This window comes from Monopterus albus, unplaced genomic scaffold (genome assembly GCF_001952655.1).
Source record: "Monopterus albus unplaced genomic scaffold, M_albus_1.0 scaffold7.1, whole genome shotgun sequence".
Taxonomy (NCBI): domain Eukaryota; kingdom Metazoa; phylum Chordata; class Actinopteri; order Synbranchiformes; family Synbranchidae; genus Monopterus; species Monopterus albus.
This window is the reverse complement of record NW_018127887.1, coordinates 2,021,200-2,044,142: the sequence shown is the minus strand read 5'-3', so window position 1 is coordinate 2,044,142 and position 22,943 is coordinate 2,021,200. Positions and strand designations below refer to the sequence as shown.

The following is a 22,943-nucleotide window of genomic DNA, read 5'->3' as shown; positions in this document are numbered from 1 at the left end:
TCTTGCCAGTTTATATCTAGATTCTGCACAGTAGTGACGAAAAGTGGAGTGACTGCATCAGACCGCCAATCAAAGTTCTACCCCTTTTTATATAATCAAATAACTTTATAAAACAAACTTACTAGAAAAATTACCACCTGTAAACAAACCAGCGTGATATTATCCATTAAAAACAACGAAAATCACCTCTGGGAATACTTTATTTGATTTGTGCTTTTAGTTCACGCGGGATTTATCATCTATACTGTAACCAGCCACTGGGCGCATCTCCTCGTTGTACCTTCACTTCTGAGAGCTGTACTTGTCATGCAGTCTGGATAAATCAGAGTTTTGCTAGCTAGCTAGCTAGCTACATAAATGACATTAAGGCTTTATGCTAGCTAACAAATTAATCCCTTACAAAAAATTTAAATCAATATGATACAAAACTGCATAGATGTTTATGAGTGTGCAGGTAAGAACAATTTTTTATTTGACGAAGGCCTGTCAGAGTTAGTGAATAAAAACTATAGGCTAATGTAGGTTCAGTGTTCACTGCTTTTTTTGTTGGAATTTATGATTTGTGCAGATGGCTTAAGGGAACCACCTAACTTTTACCTGTTGTTTTTAGCCATTATTGATCCAGAGTAATGATCTAATGTATGAAGTATTATTCATTTAAGATAGTTCATCTTGTATTTTGGATATTATGTCTTTTGTGCTGTTTTGGGTGCTTTTCTTTGTGTCACTTTCATATCCACATAACTGTAAATACACAAAGACATTAACTACAGTAGCTCACAGCTGTGCAGAAACTCTTGCAACTGTGTTTGCTGCTTTCTACAGTATGGTACACTGAAAATTATGGTATAACACTAACACCGGCAGCAGGAGTTGTGTGTGCTCACAAACTATCCTCTCATTTTTAGGAATGTGCTTTTTGGTTTTATTATTCTGGAAAAAAAAAAACCATGTAGACTATTTTGAGTTATGAGGAGTGCCAAGATAATCTAGAGGTACCCAAGATTAAACATTAAATAGCTGGAAATAAGCATGCCATTGGGGACTTTAAATTGGCCAAGCTTCAATTGTTACTTCCATGCTGCATCTAAATATGTTTTGTATAGCCTGAGATGACCCAATTACTCTTGGAGTTCTCGGTAAAGCATAGGCCTAATGCTTGTAAGGTAATGGATGTAGTTGACCAACTCTGAGCTGAATTTCAGACTAATTCAGAGCCATAATTCTGTGCAAGCGGAACAACTCATTAACTCCAAAAACTCACTACATTGAAAGAGTACCAACGATGTTTTCAGTCATTAACATATCAGGATTTTGTGCTTTTCTATGGGTATATCTTTAAACATTACCCAAAGTTGATGCTACCACAGTGCTGGCAAAGCTTAAAGTTCAGTGGTTCATTCTTAGTAGTTGGTAAACATACTACGATGCCTGCTGTCAATTGGTAAACCACCAATACCAATTTCCCCTTCGGCGTTGTAACATGAAACTACGCTATACTGTAAACTCACACATTATAAACCCCCAAAACCGGATACACGTTGTATTATGTTAGAGATATACGTTTGGCAGCGCCAGTTCGGTTATGGCAATGAGTCATTAGTTTTTAACGGGGAGAAGGAAAACCGACCTATACACAGGCGCAAAGTAGCCTGGGCAGAGCTTTAATAACTGCTTCCCCACCACAGTTAAGACTTTCAAGATGGATGCTTTCGCCTCGATAGGTTTCTGTTTCTTTTTCCAAAGGGACTACGCATGTGGTTGTTGCACACGCCTGGAAGCACGTTGAAGACTTAACACATTTAAATATTTAAACGGATTTATTTTCTATGAAACGATAAAGTGGATTTAAGTGGATACATTTGGCTTTACGTGTTCGGGCTGTCGGCTGTTTTGTAACTTCCTGGTTGTCGCATTAACATGTCATTTGAAATGCGGCAAAAGCGCAACCGATTTGGACAGAATTTATGGATACAGCGCACACACGGGACTTTATAATTTTATTGTAATGTTTAAAACCAGAGACTGCTGTTTTCCTCGAAGGACAAAGGGAGACGGGCAGATTTCATAAGTGTTCAGCAATGGAAAGTGGAAATGGTGGTGCCTCGAGTAAAGGTGACGAGTTTTCTCTCCATACGTTCACTTTAGGTTCAGCCTAACTAAAGTATTTCTCCACATTATAGGCTACTTGCTATATAGGCATAGACCACAGCTGCTATATGATTAGACAAAAAACGGACCCGCAGATAAGGTATATGCCTCACAGGACAAATTGTCCTAGGGTTACGAAACTTTTTCCTGGTAGCGTTAGAAAGTGAAAACGCAGTTTCGCAATGTACTTGTACTGGCCTATTGTGTTTATGTTGGTATTTTTGCTCACTTTTAGATGTCTTAATACCCGTGGAAGACGGTTCTGATGTCTTTAAAAGCAATATTTTGGCTCCACTTCAAAGTGCGTACTTGTACGAGGAGTCGAAGCAATGTTTCAGATACAAGTCTGCTGTTTTGGTCAAGAATCCAGTACTGGAAGAAAAGGTACTTCTAGTTCCTATTCTACCATTTAAATGTCCTTAAACATTAAGTTACACTGGTTCAACATAAATCAATATAGCATTTAATCAACTGTGCAGTATTTGATGGATATAAATAAATGTTTGGTAAAATATTCCATTCTTTTTGTTCTTGTTTTTGTAATAACCAGGAGAGAAACCTTGGTAGCAAGTGCTTAAGTTTTGGCCACATTATTTAGGCAATGTTGTGAAGTACCATACAATAGGCCCAAAGTTGTCCAGAAAACCTTTACAAAGAATAATAAATGTACAGATACCTCTGTGAAATTGAAATGGCACGACAGACAGCATTTTATGACACATATTTTTTATGTTTTTATCTCTCTCTTACATCAGTATAATGCCTTCCGAGCAAAGAAAAGAGCAGTGGGATATTCGGAGGAGGATCTGACAGAAACTTATGGGTTTTTGCTGTTTGATGGCCTCAATGAGGTACAGACTAGATACACTGCAACCTTTGAGAAAATCCAACATGTCCTTCAGTCTTTTTTGATACTGATATTCTTATATGTTTAAAGGCTCGTCTACTTGGAGAAACTGGTGTGGTCAGTGGAAACAGCACATGCACAACTCTGGGCGATCCCTCGAAGGGTAAATTATTATTTTTTTCCTCCCTCAAACTGCTGCTATGTCAACTAGTGGTGAGCTCACCATGACAGTCTAGTATGTACAGCTCAGCCATTCAGGAAAAGAGGTAACATTTCAATGAAGAAAACACCCATTTCAGGTTTGTATACAACAATTTCTGTAACATATTACTTAAATATACTTACTGGTTACCTTGTAAAATGTGGAAAGAATTAGATTTAGCCTTTACTGTTGATTTGAGGAATTTAACTGGTTACCTTATTATCCATATCCCAGTACTTGTCCATGCGTGCACACTATCCCAAATATCTGTAGTTCTGATCAAGTAACAGAATAGTCCATGTTGAGTGCCCAGTGCTCCTCTGCCTTTGAAAGTGAAAGCAAGTTACAGGGCTCTATGAATTTATACAAATGAAAGTGGAAGGATTTGTTTTATGAAACAGAAACTAAGTTGGTGTACAGCAGTTCAGCATATGTGGAGTGTTGGAGGCAGAAGGCTGGTGTATTCTGTTTTCAGTTTCATATTAAATCTGTTTCGTCTTAACTTCAAGTTTGAAATGTTGTCTCCAAGATTTCCATTGTTAGACATCTACCCACTCTAGTTTGTTCTAAGTGTGGCTGTTATGCAACTTTTGTCTGTGAGCAGTAGGAAATCACACTGGCACGTGAATACAAGTAATCTAGTGTGTCGCATGTAAATGCATACAGCAGTGGAGCATGTAGATAATCTGTTGCACTTTACATACAGTCCTTTTTTCCGTGTTTTATTTCCTATGGAGATTTCCATGGCGCTATATCAGATTTACTGTTATAGATATCATAACACATGAACTCTTACTATGTTTCTTTAAGGATAAACACATTTGGAAAGGGTGTACCTTTTTGGTCATACCTTTCTTTACTTTGAGAGCAGACTGCTTGTGCAAGAGTATAGAAGACCCGCTATACCTGCCAAACTAGTTACTGACTGCTTTTCCTTCCTACATTCAAGTTTTTAAGTTGTTTTCCATGAGTGAGATCCTAACTGAATGTCTCTTTGTGAAGTGTTTTACTAATTTACATTCATATATTCATGTATTTTATTTAATTCTACTTTTTTATACCAGATATTTTTATTATGTATTGTATAACCAGAGGTCTGAAGCCCTAAATAACTTGAGTTTACATTTTTTTTCCAAAATGGGCTCTTACCTCACTTAAGAAAGGACACTACGTTTAAAGACATGTACAGGCCTTTAGTAAGGAAGCAGCACCACACACCCCACATCCTTCAGTCAGCTGATGTCAAAGCCCAAAAGTCCATCTTTCTATGGGTAAAGTTTTAGAAATTAAAGCTATTTTTAAATACTCACCAAGATATAATGGAAGAGGTAAAAGTAGAAATTAAGATTCTAGTGTCATTAGTAGTAGGGTCTTGCAGGGAAGCTACAATTCCTTTTGTGAAATCAATAGATTTTATTGATTTGGCTTGTGGAAACTAAGAATTACAGTAAGTGCTTGATATGAGAGAAGGCCCAGATCTGTGTGAATGAAATAAATATGCATACTTACTTGTAAAATGAGTGGAAAGGACAAATCTGATCACTACTAATCATTTTTATTTAATTTTAGTTATACTGTGGTTTTCAAAACTGACCTGCAGTCCCTCTGAAAAATCTGGATCTACACTGCTTATAGTCTTCACCCCTTTTGAGCATTAAAATTTTTTTATTTTTATTTTTATTTTCTAACGCTTAGTCCCTGAACGGGGTCACGGGGGGGCCAGAGCCAATCCCGGCCGGCAATCGGGTGAAGGCAGGGTACACCCTGGACAGGTCGCCAATCCATCGCAGGGCTTTTAATTTTATGTTAAAATATCTTGGTGGTAAGATTTGATAAATGGCAGGATTCCATTCTATGAAAACATCCTGTTCAGAAAATAGAGTAACACTCCTTTGAGTTCATGTTCAGCCGCAGCGGGCGAAGTTATTCCAGTAGTTGTAAAGTAATAGTAAATGTGTGGTGTGCGGTTGCGACATATTTCATCTTTCAAGGTGTGGGCTGGGTGTGGTTGTCCCACTGTAGGAGTGTCATTTCTTTTGAAAGGCACTTTAAAATTTATGATGTTCTCAAATCTCAACAAGTTGCCCTACCTGTATTTATTCCTACCTGCATACACATTGAGTTTTCTGTGTTTTCTTAGGTGTTTACATATCAGTGTATTCTGACTGTTTGGATCTGAATCGCTGGTATCATGGGAAATCTGGTTACATTGCCATCATTCGATTGACAAAGGTATTGAAATACTTGTATGACATAATATGGTCACTGTGTTTTCATTCAAAGAAAATGTTTATTTCATGAAAAATATTGTTCTTTATTACCAACAGGGCAGGGTTAAAAAAGTTTTAGAGAACTACACCCAGAATTTCACAACACCCACTGGTGGTTTTGACTGTCATGTGTCAGAAGAGTTGCCTTCAGTATCTGCCAAAACCAGCTCCTTTCTTGCCTTTGAGAGAACCCAGGTGAGAAGTGTCACATGACAGAGCATCATGATATCCACAGCAATTTTAATCTGTAGGTGTGATTAGCTTGTTAAGAGATGTAACACTGTGATAAGGGTAATTTTTTGGAAAATTTGAATTGCTTATTTTTCAGTTAATGTAGAATTAAAATGTGCAGAGAATGTAAATGTATAAAAACTGCCACACCATAATGATTTCATGAAATGCCTCTTGTTTTGGTCTTGCAGTATTACATGTACGAGCTACTTGAGGATGGAAGCAATGAAACAGCTGAATCGCCCAGTGCCACCTGCCCTTTTGCTATTGTATCATTTTCATATACAGATACTAAAGCAACACTTGTAGTACCACAAGAGAAAAGGTACTGTATTATTATTATTATTATTATAACACATGCACCGTGCAACAAATTATCTGCCCTGAATATTAGTATGTTCCTAATCTAACAACATTAATATGAGAATTTTTAAGCCATATTGATTAATGGTTTTCCCATTTCTCTTTTCAGTGAGGAGAAAAAATTGGGTAGGTAACGTGCAGCAAACCCAGTGTATTACTGTCAAGAGGAACAGTAATATTGCCTTAAGGTTTATTAATTGGTATTCGAGCCAAAAATATAGGTGTGCGCCATTGTTTGAATATGTGCTCACACCAAATGCAGAACAATCTATTCTTGAAAGAATCATACACAGATAAACATCTAAACTTTTTTGTTGTATAAATATGCTCAAAACCGTGTCTTACTGTGTAGAGGTGCTGATGAAGCCTCCTGTGACCCAGACTCATTGAACATCACTGGCAGCAGTGCAGATATATTAGCTTCTAAACATTTTTGTCTGACCAATCAGATACTTTGAATTATTTCTGTTTGATCAGTAGGTTTTGTTGCATTCTCATTTATTGTAATTTCATAATGACAAATACATATCTGAAGAGCTGGGCAGGGAGTGTCTGAGCATAGCAGATCATAATAGAGCATAATGGAGCAGCGAGAGAGAGTGCTGGGCAGAGTAGAGTGGATTGATTTTTGAGTATATCATTGTATGGACATTATTATTTTGAGATGTTTCTAATATTCCACCTTCCTCATGTTTGTAAAGGGAGTGAGTAAAACATTAATCTCAATATAATGCAGTCCCTTTCAGCACCACTGCAAACTACAATCTCAGTAATACATATATAGTTAAATTATTACCTCTCTGTCAATGTCAGTTACAATTGGCATTATTTGTGAATTTAAAATTTATGGCTGAGATGTGGTATTGGGCTGCATTAGATTTTAAAGAAGTAAATAAGGTGACCACTAACTGTATCTAATTAAAAATTATTGAATGGTTTCTACCAGACATGGATATTTATTTTTTTAACAGTTCTTCTCTTTTTTTTTTTTTTTTTTTTTTTTTTTTTTTTCAGTTTGTCATTTTTTGACCTGGAAGGGTAAGCTCCAACTCGGCAGCCAGTTCTATGATGTTGGGCTGAGGTCTACATCAAAGGCCTTGATCACTGGGAAACTGTAAGCTAATGACACCAAGCGAAAATAGACAGTGTATTTGTTGATGGATCACTTTGATTGTGTAACTTATATTCTGGTGTTTGCCCTTGTTTCTGTTTAAGACCACCAGTGGTGAAAGTTGACCAAGTTATTTCCATGTGTGACCTGAGACAGCTGTTGCCAAGTGCAGTCTTTGAAACCTGTTTCCATGATGAAGGTGCGTTTTTAAGATGTCAGAAGAAAATCTTTGTTAAAAGGTTACATTTTCAAGGAGTGTTTCAACTTGTTTCATGGATTTAAGAAGCATAGCATTAATGATTTTGGACTGTTTTGCTCACTTTCAGTCTTTCTCAATGGCTTATACTGCAGTCTGTGTGAGTTGGTTCCTTCTGAGGCAGAAGAGACCAGTCTGTTCTCTCTGCTTCTGCAGGAGATCAAGGACAAAGATATTGTGAGTTTGTTTATTGTAGGCTTATCAGAGATTGTAAGTCTTAGTAATTCTTCTTTAAAATGCCAAAAATAATGACAAATGCCCATTATGGTTTATCAGACCCCAAAGTGTTTTTTTTTTTTTTTAAATGGTCTGTTCGGTGTGGTTAGCAGATGTTTACAAACTGAGTAATGACATAAAGCTAGTCAATTTTCACAAAAAAACGTATATAAAATAAATAACTTGAATAGTTAATTGATTGTTAAAATTGTCAATTATTTAGTCGATTGACTAGTCAGCTGATCATCTAAAGGTTTCGGCACAGGAGATTTCCTCTGCATTACAGCACTTGGCCTCATTTTTATATCAGTTTGCACTGCATGTCAAAATGTGGTTGAATGATGCATAACATTTAAAAAAAAAACATGCCTGACAAACTCATTTTGCACAGGCTCTCCCTCTTCCACTGAATGATGGTGGTTTTCTTTTTCTGTTGCCTTCCTCCCATTTCCTCACATACGATGGTAAGATATGAAAATGATGACATTTTTGACAAAACTGCAGAATTCTTTAACAATCGTAATTCCACTCTACCTGTACATCTTTGTGTTTTTTTTAAGATACGGGTTCAAATGCAGCTGAGGTCCTGCAAGGCATGTTTGTGTTTCCAGACACACGACTTGTACAGAGAGGTGATTATGTCACCAGTGGATAGTCTCACTTTGTTTCTTGCGTCATTAAATCAATTGACATTTGCCAAGCTGATATCCAAGAAAACAAAAATTAAACAAGTTTTTTTTTCTTTATCACAGACATAAAATGTGAACAGAAAAAGCCTGCCATCTCATTTGAAGTCCTTCAGGTTCTACCATTACTAAGTTACGCAGAGGCTGAAGCAGAGAAAATGCCCATCAACCCAAGTGAAGAACTGTGTGAAGTTTTGGCACAGCATATGCAGAATTATGCAACACTGATAAATCCCAAACTGACATTAAGTCCCTCTAGGGAAGTCAGCATCTTTCCATATCAGTATGATGTGCCAGATGCCCATAAACACCTCTACTCATCCACTGAGTGGACTAACAGGGCATGGCAGAATGTCAGGTCATACCTGAATAAACCAGTCTCTTTTCAGTTGCCAGTGTCCAGTGCTTTAGAAATCCTGGCAACTGGACGAGAGGAGCGAAGTGAAGACCTTGATGAGGATGTCTACATCTGTTTATCATCACCGGAGGAGGCACCAGCCAGTTCTTTTAATACTGAGTCCAAAGACCAGTTGGCAGTTCAAGCATTCCCTGTAAATATTGAGACATCTTTGGACAGCAGGATAAGTGCTGAAGAACAAGTTGATGTAACCACTGAGCCTCAAAATATTGTACCAGTTGATTTGCAAGCTGGACATGCTACCAAAGATGATGAAAAATCTGACCTGACTGTTCTGATTAAAGCTGATGATAAAGGGGCAAAAGATTTTCTGTCTTCCCCTGTATCAGATGATCTTCCAGCAGAACTGATTGTCAGTTTCACTTCAGCAGAGCGAAGTATGACTGATGACAGTGGTGTGGCAACAGCAAAGCATAATGACTTTCATCTTTCTGGTTTTTCATCAGTCAAAGAACAAGCAACAAGTGTGAGCTACCTAAATGATGAGACTGTCAGGGTCACAAATGGAGATTGCCCTGAGGCCACCAATCTCACAAAAATAAAACTGAGGAAACTGTCTAAGGGATCTTCCAAAGGTCAGAAAAGGGCATCTAAAGCTTGCCGTGAGACTCCCAGTTTGCAGTCAGTCAGGATACCAGTGGAGGATGACATCTTTATGAGTCAGAATGATGGCCTGACTAAGGATTCATCAGGTCACTCACAGCTGAGGAAACCTTTGAATATTGATTGGAGGAAATTAAGAAGGCGGAAACGCATATTTGGAAAACTTTCATCAAAACATAAGAAAATGAGATATGCTGCTGTTGGTTTAGCATCAGACCCCAGACAGCAAAGCTCGGAAAGCACAGTTTTAAAGGAACTTGAAGTTGGTCTTCTGAGAAAGAAAACTGAGCGCTGGGACATACAGCCAGTTGTCAGCCAATGTGGAAGAATCTTAGTTCCTCATGGATTTGTGGATGTTACTGATCACATTAAGTCTTTAAAGAATAAGCTTGAATCTACAAAAGATGAACAGTATACTGAAAAAATGTTGGTTGATGCCTCTGTGAATACTCATGACACTGTCAAACTGGAGCAAAAGTACAACACTGCTCCAAAGACAGCAGTGGACGAAACAGAGGTCACAACATCCAAGGATGGAGGGGACCATTTTCAAAACACCGTGGTCAGTTATGATCAGTCATGCCTTTTGAGGCAATCAGGCAATGGCAGTGATTCGTTGCCTTCATATCCAGATAATAGTGAGCATTGTTCAAAGAATGATTGTACAGGCGCTCCTCCCTCAGAAGCAGTTAAAGGAAAACACACTGATACCTTCTCCCAAGGGAAGTGGGCAACAAAGGGTCAATTACTGTTGAGTAAACTAAAATCTGTTCTTTCAAGAGGAAAGAGAAAAACAGATTTACCTCGGCCAGAAGGAATAACTAAAGATGTGGCCCAAGACGCTGAACCTTGTGTCAAGAAAAGTAAAGCTGACTCTGATGCTGAGGCACTGAAGAGTAATAATGCTGCTTCAAGTGTCCAGGACACCAGTGTGGGTGTTAAGGAAGTTTCAAAGATGCTATCACTTGACCCTCTTTTTGCATATGCCCTAGGCCTGACCCCTAAAGAGAAAACTAATGGTCAAGATACTACAGTAAGGAAAGAGTCATCAAGGACAAAAGACCAGATTGTTTTGGACAAACATCCTGAAGTCATTCAAAGGCCTCCATCAATTTTCCCAAAAAGGGGAAGGGGAAGGGGTAGGATTAAAACACTCAAAAACCATCAAGGCATCCCTGCAGAATATATTAAAGAGAAATGTAAGTCGTGTTTCAAAATTCTTGTATGATGTGTAATGCTGCTTCAGCATTGTGCAGAACATTTAAACTGACTGACCTTTTTCTTGGCTCTGTCACTTTTGCAACTATCCTCAGCATGCTGTCACTGTGCTTTGCTACGTTTTTGCAAGTTCTTAGTTTGCCTTTGCTCTTCTTTTGCATTTTTGCCAGTCCTGTCCATCTGCGCCCAAACTTGGTTTGGCAAACCAGTCTCTTCATATGAAATAATCGTATAGGTTACATGTTGGAAACAAGTTCCTAACTTAATACATTAGTATATTTCAGATGCTTTTAATGTGCTACTTTCTATTTTCATGCAATTTCTTTTTTTTTCTCCTGTTTTGTCTTTACAGGGTGGTTGCATTTTCAAACCCCAGCTTGTTTTGCCACTGAAAAACTCAAAGACAAAGAGGGTACTAGGGATAATTCTGTCAGTAAGACTGTTAAGGAACAAATGAACAGTGCTTGCTCATCTACAGATGCTTTGAACTTACTTGCTGACTTGGCACTCAGTGCCAGTAATGACCAGGTTCCACCACAACCAGACCCAGCACTTGAGACAAGTTTGAAGAAGTGTGATCTTACAAAAGCTGTCAGCAGTGCTGAACAAGAGTCAGTTCTTCATTCTCTGCTTAAACAGCCTGCTGCTAGACCCAGCCAAGCTCTTGAGTCTCCTTCACCAAGTCCTCTTGTGGGAAGCAGTGAATTAGTTGGTTTGATATTTAAGGAACATTCTTACTCATTGACCCCATCTTCTTCTCTACTGTTGGATTTACCAGGTACACCATTCCAGGTATTCCCTCTAAGTGGTTCTACCAGACTGCTGTACTATCACCAGCAATTGTATGGGGATGGAATTCAAACGCTACAGCCCTCTGTCTGTCAGGAAGTCAGTGGTAAACGCAATCACAGGACTCCAGAATACCCAGAAAAACATATGGTCCAGAGGCAAAGGTTCGGACACTGTCACACTTTTGTTAAGAAGGATGGCACTGTTCACGTCACAAGGCAATGGAAAGAAAACTATGACTTTAATCTAGACAGCAAGTTTACAAGTGACTCAAAGGACAGAACTATCATCCGAGCCTTGCATGGGTATGTCCATTTTGTTACTTATTCATACAAGGAATCTCAGTATGAAAGTAAATAAAAAATGTTTTTTGCCAGGTTATTTCAATGCTTTACTTGTTTTATCCGTAGTTGACAATGTGGGCCAATATGTAGTAAAGCTGACTTGCCGTTCAGATGACATGAACATCAGTTATTTAACCAAAAGAGCTAATTTTTGTACATTTCACAATTTTGATAGACCATGGGATTTCTCCATTGAAGACACAGATGAAGAGGTGCGGCTGATTGTCCACATGTGGATAGGTCTCTTTTACAGTCGTTCAACAGCCAGGTTCTTTCATGTTGACTCGAACTTTACACATCCATGTTCAGAAGGGAGTGATTCTTTGGAAATGCCCAACGAAGTGAGTTCAACCCCATCTCAGTCTGAGCTCATGGGCAGTTCATTTGCTCCTTTCCCAAGTGTATCAGACTCTTCAAAAGCTTTGGACCTTAGGAAAAAAGACGGTTCTTTCTTGGACCAAGGATCTTCTGTTTTGGATTTATCCCTGAGAAGCTCTAATTCAGAGACAATCACCTCAGATCTGCAGGCCAACAGGATAGAGATTCCTTTGTCTAGTGAACAGAAAAAAGCTAATGACACATTTAACACATTCAAGTCATCCTTGGGCCTACAGAAGGCAAGTGAATTTCAGGTATGGTAATATTGCCAATATTGCACTGACTACACCTAGTGATTTATTTTAGGGTGAGGGGTTCAAAGTAGGTAGGATTATGCAATAATAGGAAGTTAAAAGCTGGAAACCACTGATTTGCACCTTTCTTTTGGTCTGAGTATGTTATAATATTCCATTCTAATTAGCTCTCATCAGTTTTAGGGTAAGTCAAATTAAAACTCGGGGAGCTCAGTTTTCCCTAGTTTTAAGAGCAATGTTCTGTTTGGGCATTTTTGTGAGGGTGTTTCTGTTTCTGGCCTCTATACATGAACAAATTTGCAATGGGAGACCTATAGCTCCCAGGTATACAGGGACATGCAAATACCTCTTGCATAAGGTGGCATGCACACCTCTTGCACAGCAGAGAGAGATTTTCTGCAGTTGAAGTAGGGTTGAGCTTCAATAATGGTCAGTCACAGTCAGCTCCCTTCCTCCCCTTTTAGCCTTCTCTAGTGTCCAGTGGAAGTTCTCCTTATGGTTTTCACTGAATTAGTCATATACCAGAAAAGTGCAGGTGGTTGTTTACTTTTGTAAGAGCCCAGTTCAGTGTCAGTCATGCCCATACCCGTGCTGAACTCATTCTATATGGCATATGTTGTGATAGGTGAGTACAGAAATGTAATATTGGTTCCAAAATTGCATCCAAGTTTTCTGGGCATGTGGAGTTGAGATTTTTGTGCCTTTTTCTTTGGTCATAAAACAGATTTTTGATAAACTTTCATCACATCTCTGGTCATGTTGACAAATATTCTCGGTTATTGTTTTCACCTACTATAAATGTAGCTGCTTTTTATAATTGTGATTTACAATATTGTGGCTGAAAAATCATGGCAAAATGTTCATAGCATTGAAAAACAAGAGAATTGGCTTTCCCTGATGAACAACACAGTGTCTGTAGTATGTAATTTTGATGTTCTGTTTACTCTCTTTTTTTCAGTGTCACAAAACGATGCTATACTCCACAGAGGTTGCCAGTAATGTGAATGATGTCAAACACATCATTATAACCGAGAAAACTTGTACTCCATCACAAAACACTGGTTGCCTGGAACACACTGATGTACCATCCTGTAAAGATGATGGGTCATTCATTCCTTCACAAAAACAGAAGGAAAATGCAACGATTGAGCCACAAAATGTTAAGACAACTTCAGTAACTGGCTTTGTTTTACATGGATCCAGCCAAGAGAAGGTGGCTATGAAAGCTGCAACTGAAAATTCAGAATGTACAGAGACAGGTTTGGTGCAAAAGCCAGCAACGGATTCATCAAAATCCATAATGGACAAAGAGACAGAGTCCTACAAAGAAGCAGATAAGGTGGTTCAGAAAGTTGAGCTTGAAGAAATTGAATCCAAAGATGGGGAAAATTCAGAAGTGAAAGAAAATCTATCCAAAGAATGGAATATAGAACCTTCTCCAGAAGTGATCACTACAGTTGATTCTACAAAGAAGGAATTAAGTGTCATCTGCAATGGAAATTGTTTAGAAAATAAGAAGCATGTATCAAGTCAGGAACTTAATGTGGTCTCTCCAGCCTGGTCTGTCTTGGCTGAAAATGTTAATGAAGATATGAATTGTTGTACAGAACATGAAGGCAAAATGATCACAGGTGACGATCACTGTGGAAAAGAAGATGGACTTGGTGAGAGAGAGAGATGCATTTCATCTGTGGAAGCTGGCAGTGACTTGAGTGATCAACCATTGCCTATGATGCGCGACAGCCCTGATTCAGTCAAAAATGATTGTATTGCATATTGTAGTCACCGAGCACACGTTCATGAGCAACCACCTCAATCAAACTGTGAAGAAGAAGAAACCTACCATGACTTTGAGCTACGAAAGCTCAGTGCAAATGCACTGACAGATGAATGTGACATTTCAGAAAAAAATCTACACACTCTATCATTAATGGAGCCTGTATGTAGAGAACCTACCACTGAAGAAATTCCAGAAATTTTGATTTTAACAGATGAGGCACATTGTCAGAAGGAAGCATTATCCATTTCTGATGAGAGCGCCTGTTCATTAGATGGGTCTTGTGTAGATGGGTTTATTCCCCAGACAAAAGACAGAGTGGAAACAGGAAGCCAAAATATGGTGATGGCAAGCTTCAGTTTTGGTGTGAGTAGAGATGTTCATGAAGATCAGGAAACCAGATCAGTTGAGGGAAGGGAAAAACACTCTATAAAAGAACAATCTCATCATAAGTCTCATTCACTACAGGATAAGGAAATAAAAAAATGTGAAGCTGAAGAGACGATGATTACAGAATCAGATCTCAAAATAAGCAAAACAAATGAGGGATTTGAGAAAAGTCAGGGTGGGGTTATGATTCCATCTATTGGAATAGACATCTCTGGAGAGAATATAGTACAAGCACATGTCTCACACCAAGAGGGCAAGTTTGAAGAAATTTTTCATGGCCAAAAAGTAATACCATTTATCGGTGAAACGACTTACCCTGACTTACCCACAGAACTATGTAGTACATTTCAGACGTATAGTAAAAAGACAGAATTGTGTGCTGGCACTCTTCTTGATGCAAGTGAAACAAACAAGCCAGTAATCTTGGGAGGTGAGTGTGATGACAGATGCCCTACACCAACTATAGATGAGAAGCCATATGTCAACATAACCCAGAACTCTACTGGCAGTTGCTCAGCACCTGTACAAGATGTGATGTCCCCTGAGCAAAAGGTCTGTGAGGAGTCTACAGTTGGCTGCAATGCCAACCCTCATGGTGGTCTTCATCCTGATGTTGAACTAAGAACTCTGAGAGTTCTACAGAGTATAAGCAAGTTCCTCTCCGAAGCAAACCATACTGACAGACCCAATCAGACTGAAACTGCTAATACGAAGCATTCTCTTGACCAAAACCCTAACCCCAACAATTCCATCCCGATTTGCTTATCTCCAAACCACACCTCAGCTGACTTGAATGGCAAGAAAACAAGCAATACAAAACCAGCAATAGTGTCTGCCTCTACCTCACAAGATCTGCATACAGAATCATCAAATCATTTTCTCATATCACCTTTCAAGCGTAAATTAGAACAAGTACTTGGTGTTGGTTTGAAGCTAAAGAAAACCATCTCATCAGTTCCTGAACACTATTTTGAAAGAATGGATAAATTAAAAGAAATGTCTGTAGGGCAAGATGATTGTCATTCCTATGCATCGTTTCCCCCTCCTGAGTGTTCGCAAGCTGTTAAACCAAAAATGGACCAATACAGACATAACTCCACATCACTGTCCAATTTAAATCTTGAACCCCATTCATGCAGTCAGCATTCTGTCATGGTTGTGAAACCATCTAATAGTGATGAAAGTCGAGCACAATATATATCTGAAGATGAACAAACTAAAATCTCTCCCAAAAGTGAACAGATTAAAAGTTCTATGGTCACATACACCACACCTACTTCTGTGCTCTTGGAGAAGACTGAAGGTTTCAAGGAAAACTGTGAAAGACTAAATGATGATCAGAAAGTGGCCAGTGAGCTTTTTTCCAAAAGTAGCTGGTTATCAAATGTAAATGCCAGTAGTAAATCTAACTCGAATAAGGGCAAATCCACACATCCAGAGCCATCATATAAGTATCAAAAAAGGAAAATATCAAAATCCAACAAGACTGCCCTATCTTCTCTCTCCATGCAGTCATTTCAATCAGCAGAAAATTCTTCTAAGCTTGTTCATGGAAACAAAGGTTTCTTGACATATAGTTTAGTTGAGAAAGATTACCAAACAACTGAAGAGAACATTGAGTTGCATCCAGAAGACTGCTCAGATGCATCAGCTTCAGTTTTGGATTACAGAAATAAAAGCATAATGCATGACAGTGTCATCCTGGGACCTCAAAGTTCACTTGTATGTACAATCTATAACACCGACTCGAAGAAATGTTTTTCTTTTCTGGAGCAGGTTTCTCAGAGGTGCTTACAAGATGACCTAACTCAGGCATCTATGGACCAGGAACACCTTATCTTCTCAGAACAAATGAAACAGCTTCTGAAAAGGAGTAAGAGAGGACCCATCTGCCAGCAGGATGCCCGTGACAAATTGCAGTTGCCTTCCTCTAGTCCTATGACTGTGAACTTTTCCAGTATAGAGGATCACGAGGAGTTACTGGATTTCTTGGATGCACCCTCACTTGTTGGACAAAAAATCAAAGTAGACATGTCAGACAGAAAAGACCTGACACACACCACAGAGGAAAAAAAGGCTTTGCATCCTCAAAAATTAACTCCAGGAACAACCAGCCCTGTAGAACAATCTGGAGTTTCTGCTGTGACTGCAGAATGTGCCAGACTTTACAAGGCAATGATGAATGATGTTTGTGCTTTCAAAACCATCCCATATGGATCTAAGCACTTCAGAATGGACAGAGGTTACCAAAAGGCTGAATCAAGTAACCATTTTGACTTCTGGGATCAAATAAAGAGAGAGATGCATGAGAGCTTCCATAGTAATCTGAATTCACTGGTGAAGAAATCCTGTAAAACAAGGTATAGATTCTACATATTAGTGACGTCAGATGATGCCTTCTTTGAAGAAACCAAGGTAAGATGATTTTTCAAAAACTTATAATGGAATATATTTTTCAATTATGCATGCATTCTTGAACTGAGAGTGATATGACATCCAAAATGTATTTTTTGACCATGTAATATTCATGCCTGCTACAGGTACCAGCACAAAATTATTGTTTGCTCAATAATGGAGATAGCTTGGGTTCACTGCAAAAAAAAAAAAAATTCAAAATATCCATGCAAATTTCTTATCCTAGTTCTGCAGAGTAATAACCTTTCTGGTTTCCCACATTAGTTTTATGGCTAAACATACCGCTTCTGTCCCAGTCAGCAAATATGAACAAGCTGCTCTCTAGGTCAAGAATAAACAATTGTTAACTTTCAAGTGTGTGGCTACCTGCCTGTTTGACAGGGTTGTGCATGTGAATTGAGACATAAGCAGTGTTTAGTCATGTTTTGGTGAAAATATGACTGAACACCAAGTAAATGTATGGGCAACTGGGGTGTCTTAAGAGGTTTCTGTGGAAAGTGGCTTTTTAAGATTGTCATTTCTCCTTGATCTTCTAAAGGCACAGTTGGAGGCAGAGGGCCATACTGCTGTACAGCCATCTGAGTTTTTTCTCAGTGAGAAAGGTTCGCCTCTACTCATTATCCTCAAGAATGAAGACATTGCAGGGCACATTTGGGAGGTAAGGGATCAGCTAGTGTAAAAGATCACAATAGGACTTTGGCAATTATAGATAATCACGATTTGATGACTCTTCTCTCTGGTATCTTAGATCCCACATTTGCTCGAGCTGAAGAAGTCACCAGGAGTACACTTTGCTGGAATCGATCAACCTGATGATGTTGTAAATCTCACCCATCAGGAACTCTTCACCCAGGGTGGTTTTATAATGTTTGATAGGGCAGCACTGGAGAAGCTCAGGATCTGTATGTGCACTTTTTACTTAGTAACAGCTTTTTGTTATACAGCATAAGATCTTGTCATGCAAGCAGCCTAAGTTATTCATGACCTTCACTTTGTGTTGAATTTTTAGGCAATCTGAAAAAAATCTCTGACATCTTGCAAGAGCTAAGCAGAACAGGGAAGTGGAAATGGATGTTACACTACAGAGACAGTCGTCAGCTGAAAGAAAATGCAAGGTGGGGTGGGTTCAGCCTTGGAAATGACTACAAAAGTGCCCTGTTTCTCCCTTTCATAGCTGTTCTAATGTTTTTTGTAGTTCATTTTTTCCCCAAAAAGATAAAACTTATAATGCAACATATTCTAGTAAACAGAAAAACCACACTGTGTAGAGCAAGCTGGAAAAGTAGGTAATGGACCAGTTCGGGGGAAGAGTGTGTGAGCAGGTTAATCTCTACAGACATCTATACAACCCTAAACAGACATCAGTGACTTGATGTGCTTGCCAGCTACAACACATTGGTTATTACACAAGTATAACCTACTCTGCAGGGTCGATATCTGCTGCTACAGGATGTATTTCCTGTACATTACTTCTTCTATTGTTATTCCAGTGGTTTAGATTGTGGTTTTCTCAGCAGCAACACATATCGTTTAGGAGAAGACTGCAGTGAGCCAAGCAAGCCTCAAGCACAACTGTAAGCGATTCTGGCTCTGTGTTGATGTCACAGAAAACAGGGCAATGACCAGTACCTCAAACATAACCATGGCTTTATGTAGCTAATTGAAAACAGCTGTGCTAAAACTAAGCTAGCTGCCTCTGACTGTGTTTTCAGAAAATTACTGTTACTTTGTTAGGAAACTTAAACATGATTATGCTATTCTAAAACATCCAGTTGAAGTGTCCAGTCTGCAACAGCAGGTTCCTCTCCTTCCCATTCAGAATCAGACTGTCGTTCATATTTCTTTATATACTGTCCTGCAGTCCCAGCTGCAGCCATTGTTGCAAGGTAAGGACTGAGTGTAAGGGTACTTGCGTTATTTATTAGGTCTTATTTTGATTGGCTTGGGGTGAACATCATCACCTCCAGGCAATGAGAGTAGTTGCTCATGAATAATGTACATTTTATGTTGATAATTTCCAAAACAGCCTGCTAGAGGACAGAGGGAAATTTGAGCTGTGTGTAAAGATGAATTTACAGTAGTGCACCTTATAAAAAGTTTGTTGAAATCTTGTCTGCATGGTTGAACATTTTCTTGTCCAAATTACAGGTTGAGTGCAGAGGCAAAGGAGAAGAAGCAGTTCATAAACTGGTGTCAGGACACCGGAATACTGGAGGTCTTGCCTTACCATGAGTGTGATCTCATGTCAAAAGATCAGCCTGACTATCTGACATGTTTGGTCCGCTTGCAGGTCCAGAACATATCAGCCCGTTATTCTGTTTTTATTACTGGTGAGATCCTAATGCACTCATTTTGAACTGATACTTGGAATACAATCACCTGACATTGTGGTTTTATTTTTTGAAGGTGTAGTTTGCATGATTTTATAAACATGTCTAATGTTACCTTTAATTACAGGTTAATTAAATCATACATTTCCATGTGTCAGTGGCTCAAAACTGACCATGTTAATATTTGTAGATACTTTTTTTTTTAATCCCTAAAAGACCAATAGCAGCAGTTGAGTTTTTGCACCATGTCTGAGTTAGAGCATGGATCCAGCTGCATATCTCTGTCCAAACCCAACCCGTACCCAAGAGTGTAGCATCAGAACCCGACTTGGACCAGACCGGAAGCTTCTAGTATATAATGTCTAAACCCGACCTGAGTCCAACACAGTTGATTTTGTATAGTATTTTTCCCTTTATCATTAAATGAAGCAGACATTTGAGTGCTCCAGCCATGTAGCCTAAACCTTGACCTACACGTCCAAGCCCAACCCAGACCTAAACATAATTTCTACATTTCTGCCTAAACCCCCTTGGGCACTGATGGGTCCTGTCGGGCTCAATTCAGGTATTCCACACTCTAGTCTGAGTGAACCTGTAAAGGTTTTAGTTTCCTAGTGCAAAAAGAATAATATGCATTTCTTGTTCTTACAGATACAACAGACAGTGCATTTGGGAGAAATGGAATTTTAACAATGACTGTCAACTCTTTCCTCATGAACTCTCCAAGCAAAATGTTTACTGTCTGATGACTGTTTTCAAGTATACAACTGTCAAAAACTTACTGGATTTGAGAAGAAACCAGTAATTGACAAGTGATGGCTTCATTTTGTATGTAGCAATAATTACTGGCTTGACATGTTTTTGATCCATGTTCAGTTGTAAATTTGTAAAGTATTGTTCACTAATAAGTACATTGAATATTGGAATTACTATTAGACAGGAGTGTCCTACACACCGTATGTCCTGTATTGTGTTGTATTTTTTATTGTAACTTATATTATAAACTTGTTCGAAGTAATTTGTACATTTTGTATATTTTGTTAGCAATCTTGTAATTCAGACTTTATACAATTGCAGCACAATCATTAGTAGTCCACTAGTGTAGTTTTAACTTTTTTTGGTCAGGAGACTGTTCACAAAGAGTTTTTGATGAATGTTATTGTAGTACTTTATCCAGGACTTGCTAAATTAAGCTGCTTTCAAGTTGCGTGTTTCATATTAAAGTATGATGTTATAAGCTATTGTAGTGGTTGCTGCCAGTGTTTCCTAACTCTTGTATTGTTTAAGTGCAGCTATTTAGCATTATTACAAGATGCTAAAAATGTTTAATTATATTAATTCTATACAGAACAATAACTAGGAATGAAGAGCTGTGTTTTGTTGTTTTGCTTGGGGAAAAAAAAAAAAATCAATGTTGGATGAAGAATCTGCACCCTGTTCCTGACTACTCGCGCTACACTTCAGGACATGTTCCCATTTACAGAACAACCTGAGACCCACAACAAAGATAAATGGCCTCCATCTTGCTGTTAAAAATGAATGTTCTTCACTCAACAGAAAAAGATTGTTAAAATCAATATATAATTTTGGCAAAGAAAATCAAGTTCAATTTCATCAGAGTGGCATGCTTCAAAACTAATGTTATGTATTCACAACTTTAAGTAATTCTAGTCTTAATTTACACTCAGCCTTGATTTAGAAATTAAACCTGGTAGTGACAGAAGATGAAAAACTCAGTGAAGTTTTAGTGTGAGATTTACTTCTCTAAATAAATAAATAACTACGGTATGCTTGAAAACAGTAGAAGGCCATGGTTTTGTTAGTGAATTTATTTAGATTTACTCCAGTATTGCTTTAACATGTGGGTTCTAGGGAATAAAAAGGTAGTACTCTGATACTGAATGGTCATGGCTTACCTGGTTATAATACAAAGCGATAGTTGAGGAGTTTGTAGTGGGCCATTGCTTCAATATTTAGTTACATTTGCACTGAGCTGCACTTTAGAATGGTACTATATACTTCTGCTGCTAATATGCTGTTGACCTGATTAAGTCCTCCACATCTTCATTTTTATTTGTTTATATTCATATATTAACTGTACAATTCTTGTGTTATTTATGTAAATAATGTGCCTTTTAATCCGAGAGCTCCTGGAAGAAATTTTGTTGTGCTATGCATAATGACAATAAAGATTTTCTTGACTCTTGACATTGCTTTGATATATTCCTTTGTTATAAGTAAATATGTGTTTGTGTAGGTAGAGTGAGCCATAAAATACGCAATGGAAAATTATGAAGAACTTTATTTAGCCAGGATAGAGCCTCAATGAGAATAAAAACAGGACTGCCCTGGCCAGGACAGCAGCAGCAGCAGCAGCACAGAACACAGAGGTTACAAAACAGTAAGCCATGCTCAAGAGGATAATATAAAATTTTTATATAGCAAAAGTATGCCACAACAACAAATATAAAACATATGCAGTAGATTCAGATGCTTTAAAATAAATACATAAACTAGATAAAACCAATAACACTGGTGCTCACTGTAGCCTAAATCACAACAAATAAAATTGTTTAGAAAGATTTATAGCACAGTTTACACAAGATGTAGATTTGGGATGCAACTTAAAACCATGAGAGAGGACATTAAATTCACAGGCATATTGCTTTCAGTTGTGTCCTGTGATGCCCAAAAAACAGTATTACATGTAAGAACGGGGCGTTTGTATAAATAGTGCAGCAGAGATAAGACTGAATAAGCTTATATTTTAGAAATACTGTACACCTAAAAGACATAATTTTATAAAGCATGATTTAAAGCACTTAATGACATCAAGATTTTTGTGACATTACATTATATTTTTTGTAGTTGCCTATTGTCATTGAAAATCATCAGGTTGGATTTGTTTTAATCCAGCACCATCTAGTGCAGGCAGTTAAACCTGCATTAGTTGCTCAATCAAACCATATTTGTGTCATCTGAGAGCATTATGAGAAAAAAACACACTAGGTAGTGTGATCAATGGCCATGGTAAGAGCAAAATTGGTTCCTGTCTGCTTGATAACTGAGAACAACACAACACTTTTGATAGTGACAGTTATTGTCATCATGAGGTTACTATCACAGAAAACTGACAATCGCAAATACTCAAATTTGGGAAGCTGATACCTGTGAATGTTTGGCAATTGTTGGTAGATACAACATGAACTATTATCGGGATTGATGCCATGTAGGCTACTGATTGGTTTCTGGGTGCCATGAGGGAATAATGAAACTGCCATGCAGTGTTGGAAGAAGTCCTCAGATTATTTGTTGTATTTTGTTGCCTTGTGCTTGTACATAGGTAATGACAAAAAAGTTAAATCTAATCTAATCTAATCTATTTACTTAAGTAAAGATAGCAATACTACAGTATAGAAACATCCTTCATTCAGTACAAATGTAGCACCCTGAAAAAACTACTTGAAGTAGGGGCCTACCAAAAGTGAAAGCAGTTGTTATACATCCATCCATCCATCCATTTTCTTCCGCTTATCCGGGACCGGGTCGCGGGGGCAGCAGTCTAAGCAAAGATGTCCAGACTTCCCTCTCTCCAGACACTTCCTCTAGCTCCTCCAGGGGAATGCCAAGGCGTTCCCAGGCCAGCCGAGAGACATCGTCCCTCCAGCATGTCCTGCGTCTTCCCCGGGGCCTC

The 22,943-nt window shown here is 38.4% G+C and overlaps 1 protein-coding gene across 5 annotated transcripts; it reads left to right on the top strand.

Moving 5' to 3' along the window:
• Positions 1-298: 298 nt before the first annotated feature.
• On the top strand, positions 299-21,424 carry tasor2 (transcription activation suppressor family member 2). 5 transcript variants are annotated; one of them, XM_020623269.1, is made up of 22 exons: positions 299-454; positions 2,387-2,535; positions 2,907-3,002; positions 3,089-3,161; positions 5,341-5,432; positions 5,528-5,665; positions 5,893-6,026; positions 6,174-6,190; positions 7,079-7,178; positions 7,280-7,374; positions 7,502-7,608; positions 8,039-8,111; positions 8,208-8,279; positions 8,400-10,553; positions 11,351-11,666; positions 11,881-12,337; positions 13,296-16,919; positions 17,458-17,577; positions 17,668-17,821; positions 17,929-18,034; positions 19,068-19,249; positions 19,901-21,424. In XM_020623269.1, the coding sequence occupies exons 1-22, from the start codon at positions 418-420 to the stop codon at positions 19,993-19,995; spliced, it is 8,391 nt and encodes a 2,796-aa protein (XP_020478925.1). In that variant the 5' UTR covers positions 299-417; the 3' UTR covers positions 19,996-21,424. The 5 variants fall into 5 exon arrangements, with proteins under 5 accessions (XP_020478925.1, XP_020478914.1, XP_020478898.1 ...); XM_020623258.1 differs by having other exon boundaries at positions 10,925-11,666; positions 11,881-12,322; XM_020623242.1 differs by having other exon boundaries at positions 10,925-11,666.
• The last annotated feature ends 1,519 nt before the right edge of the window (positions 21,425-22,943 follow it).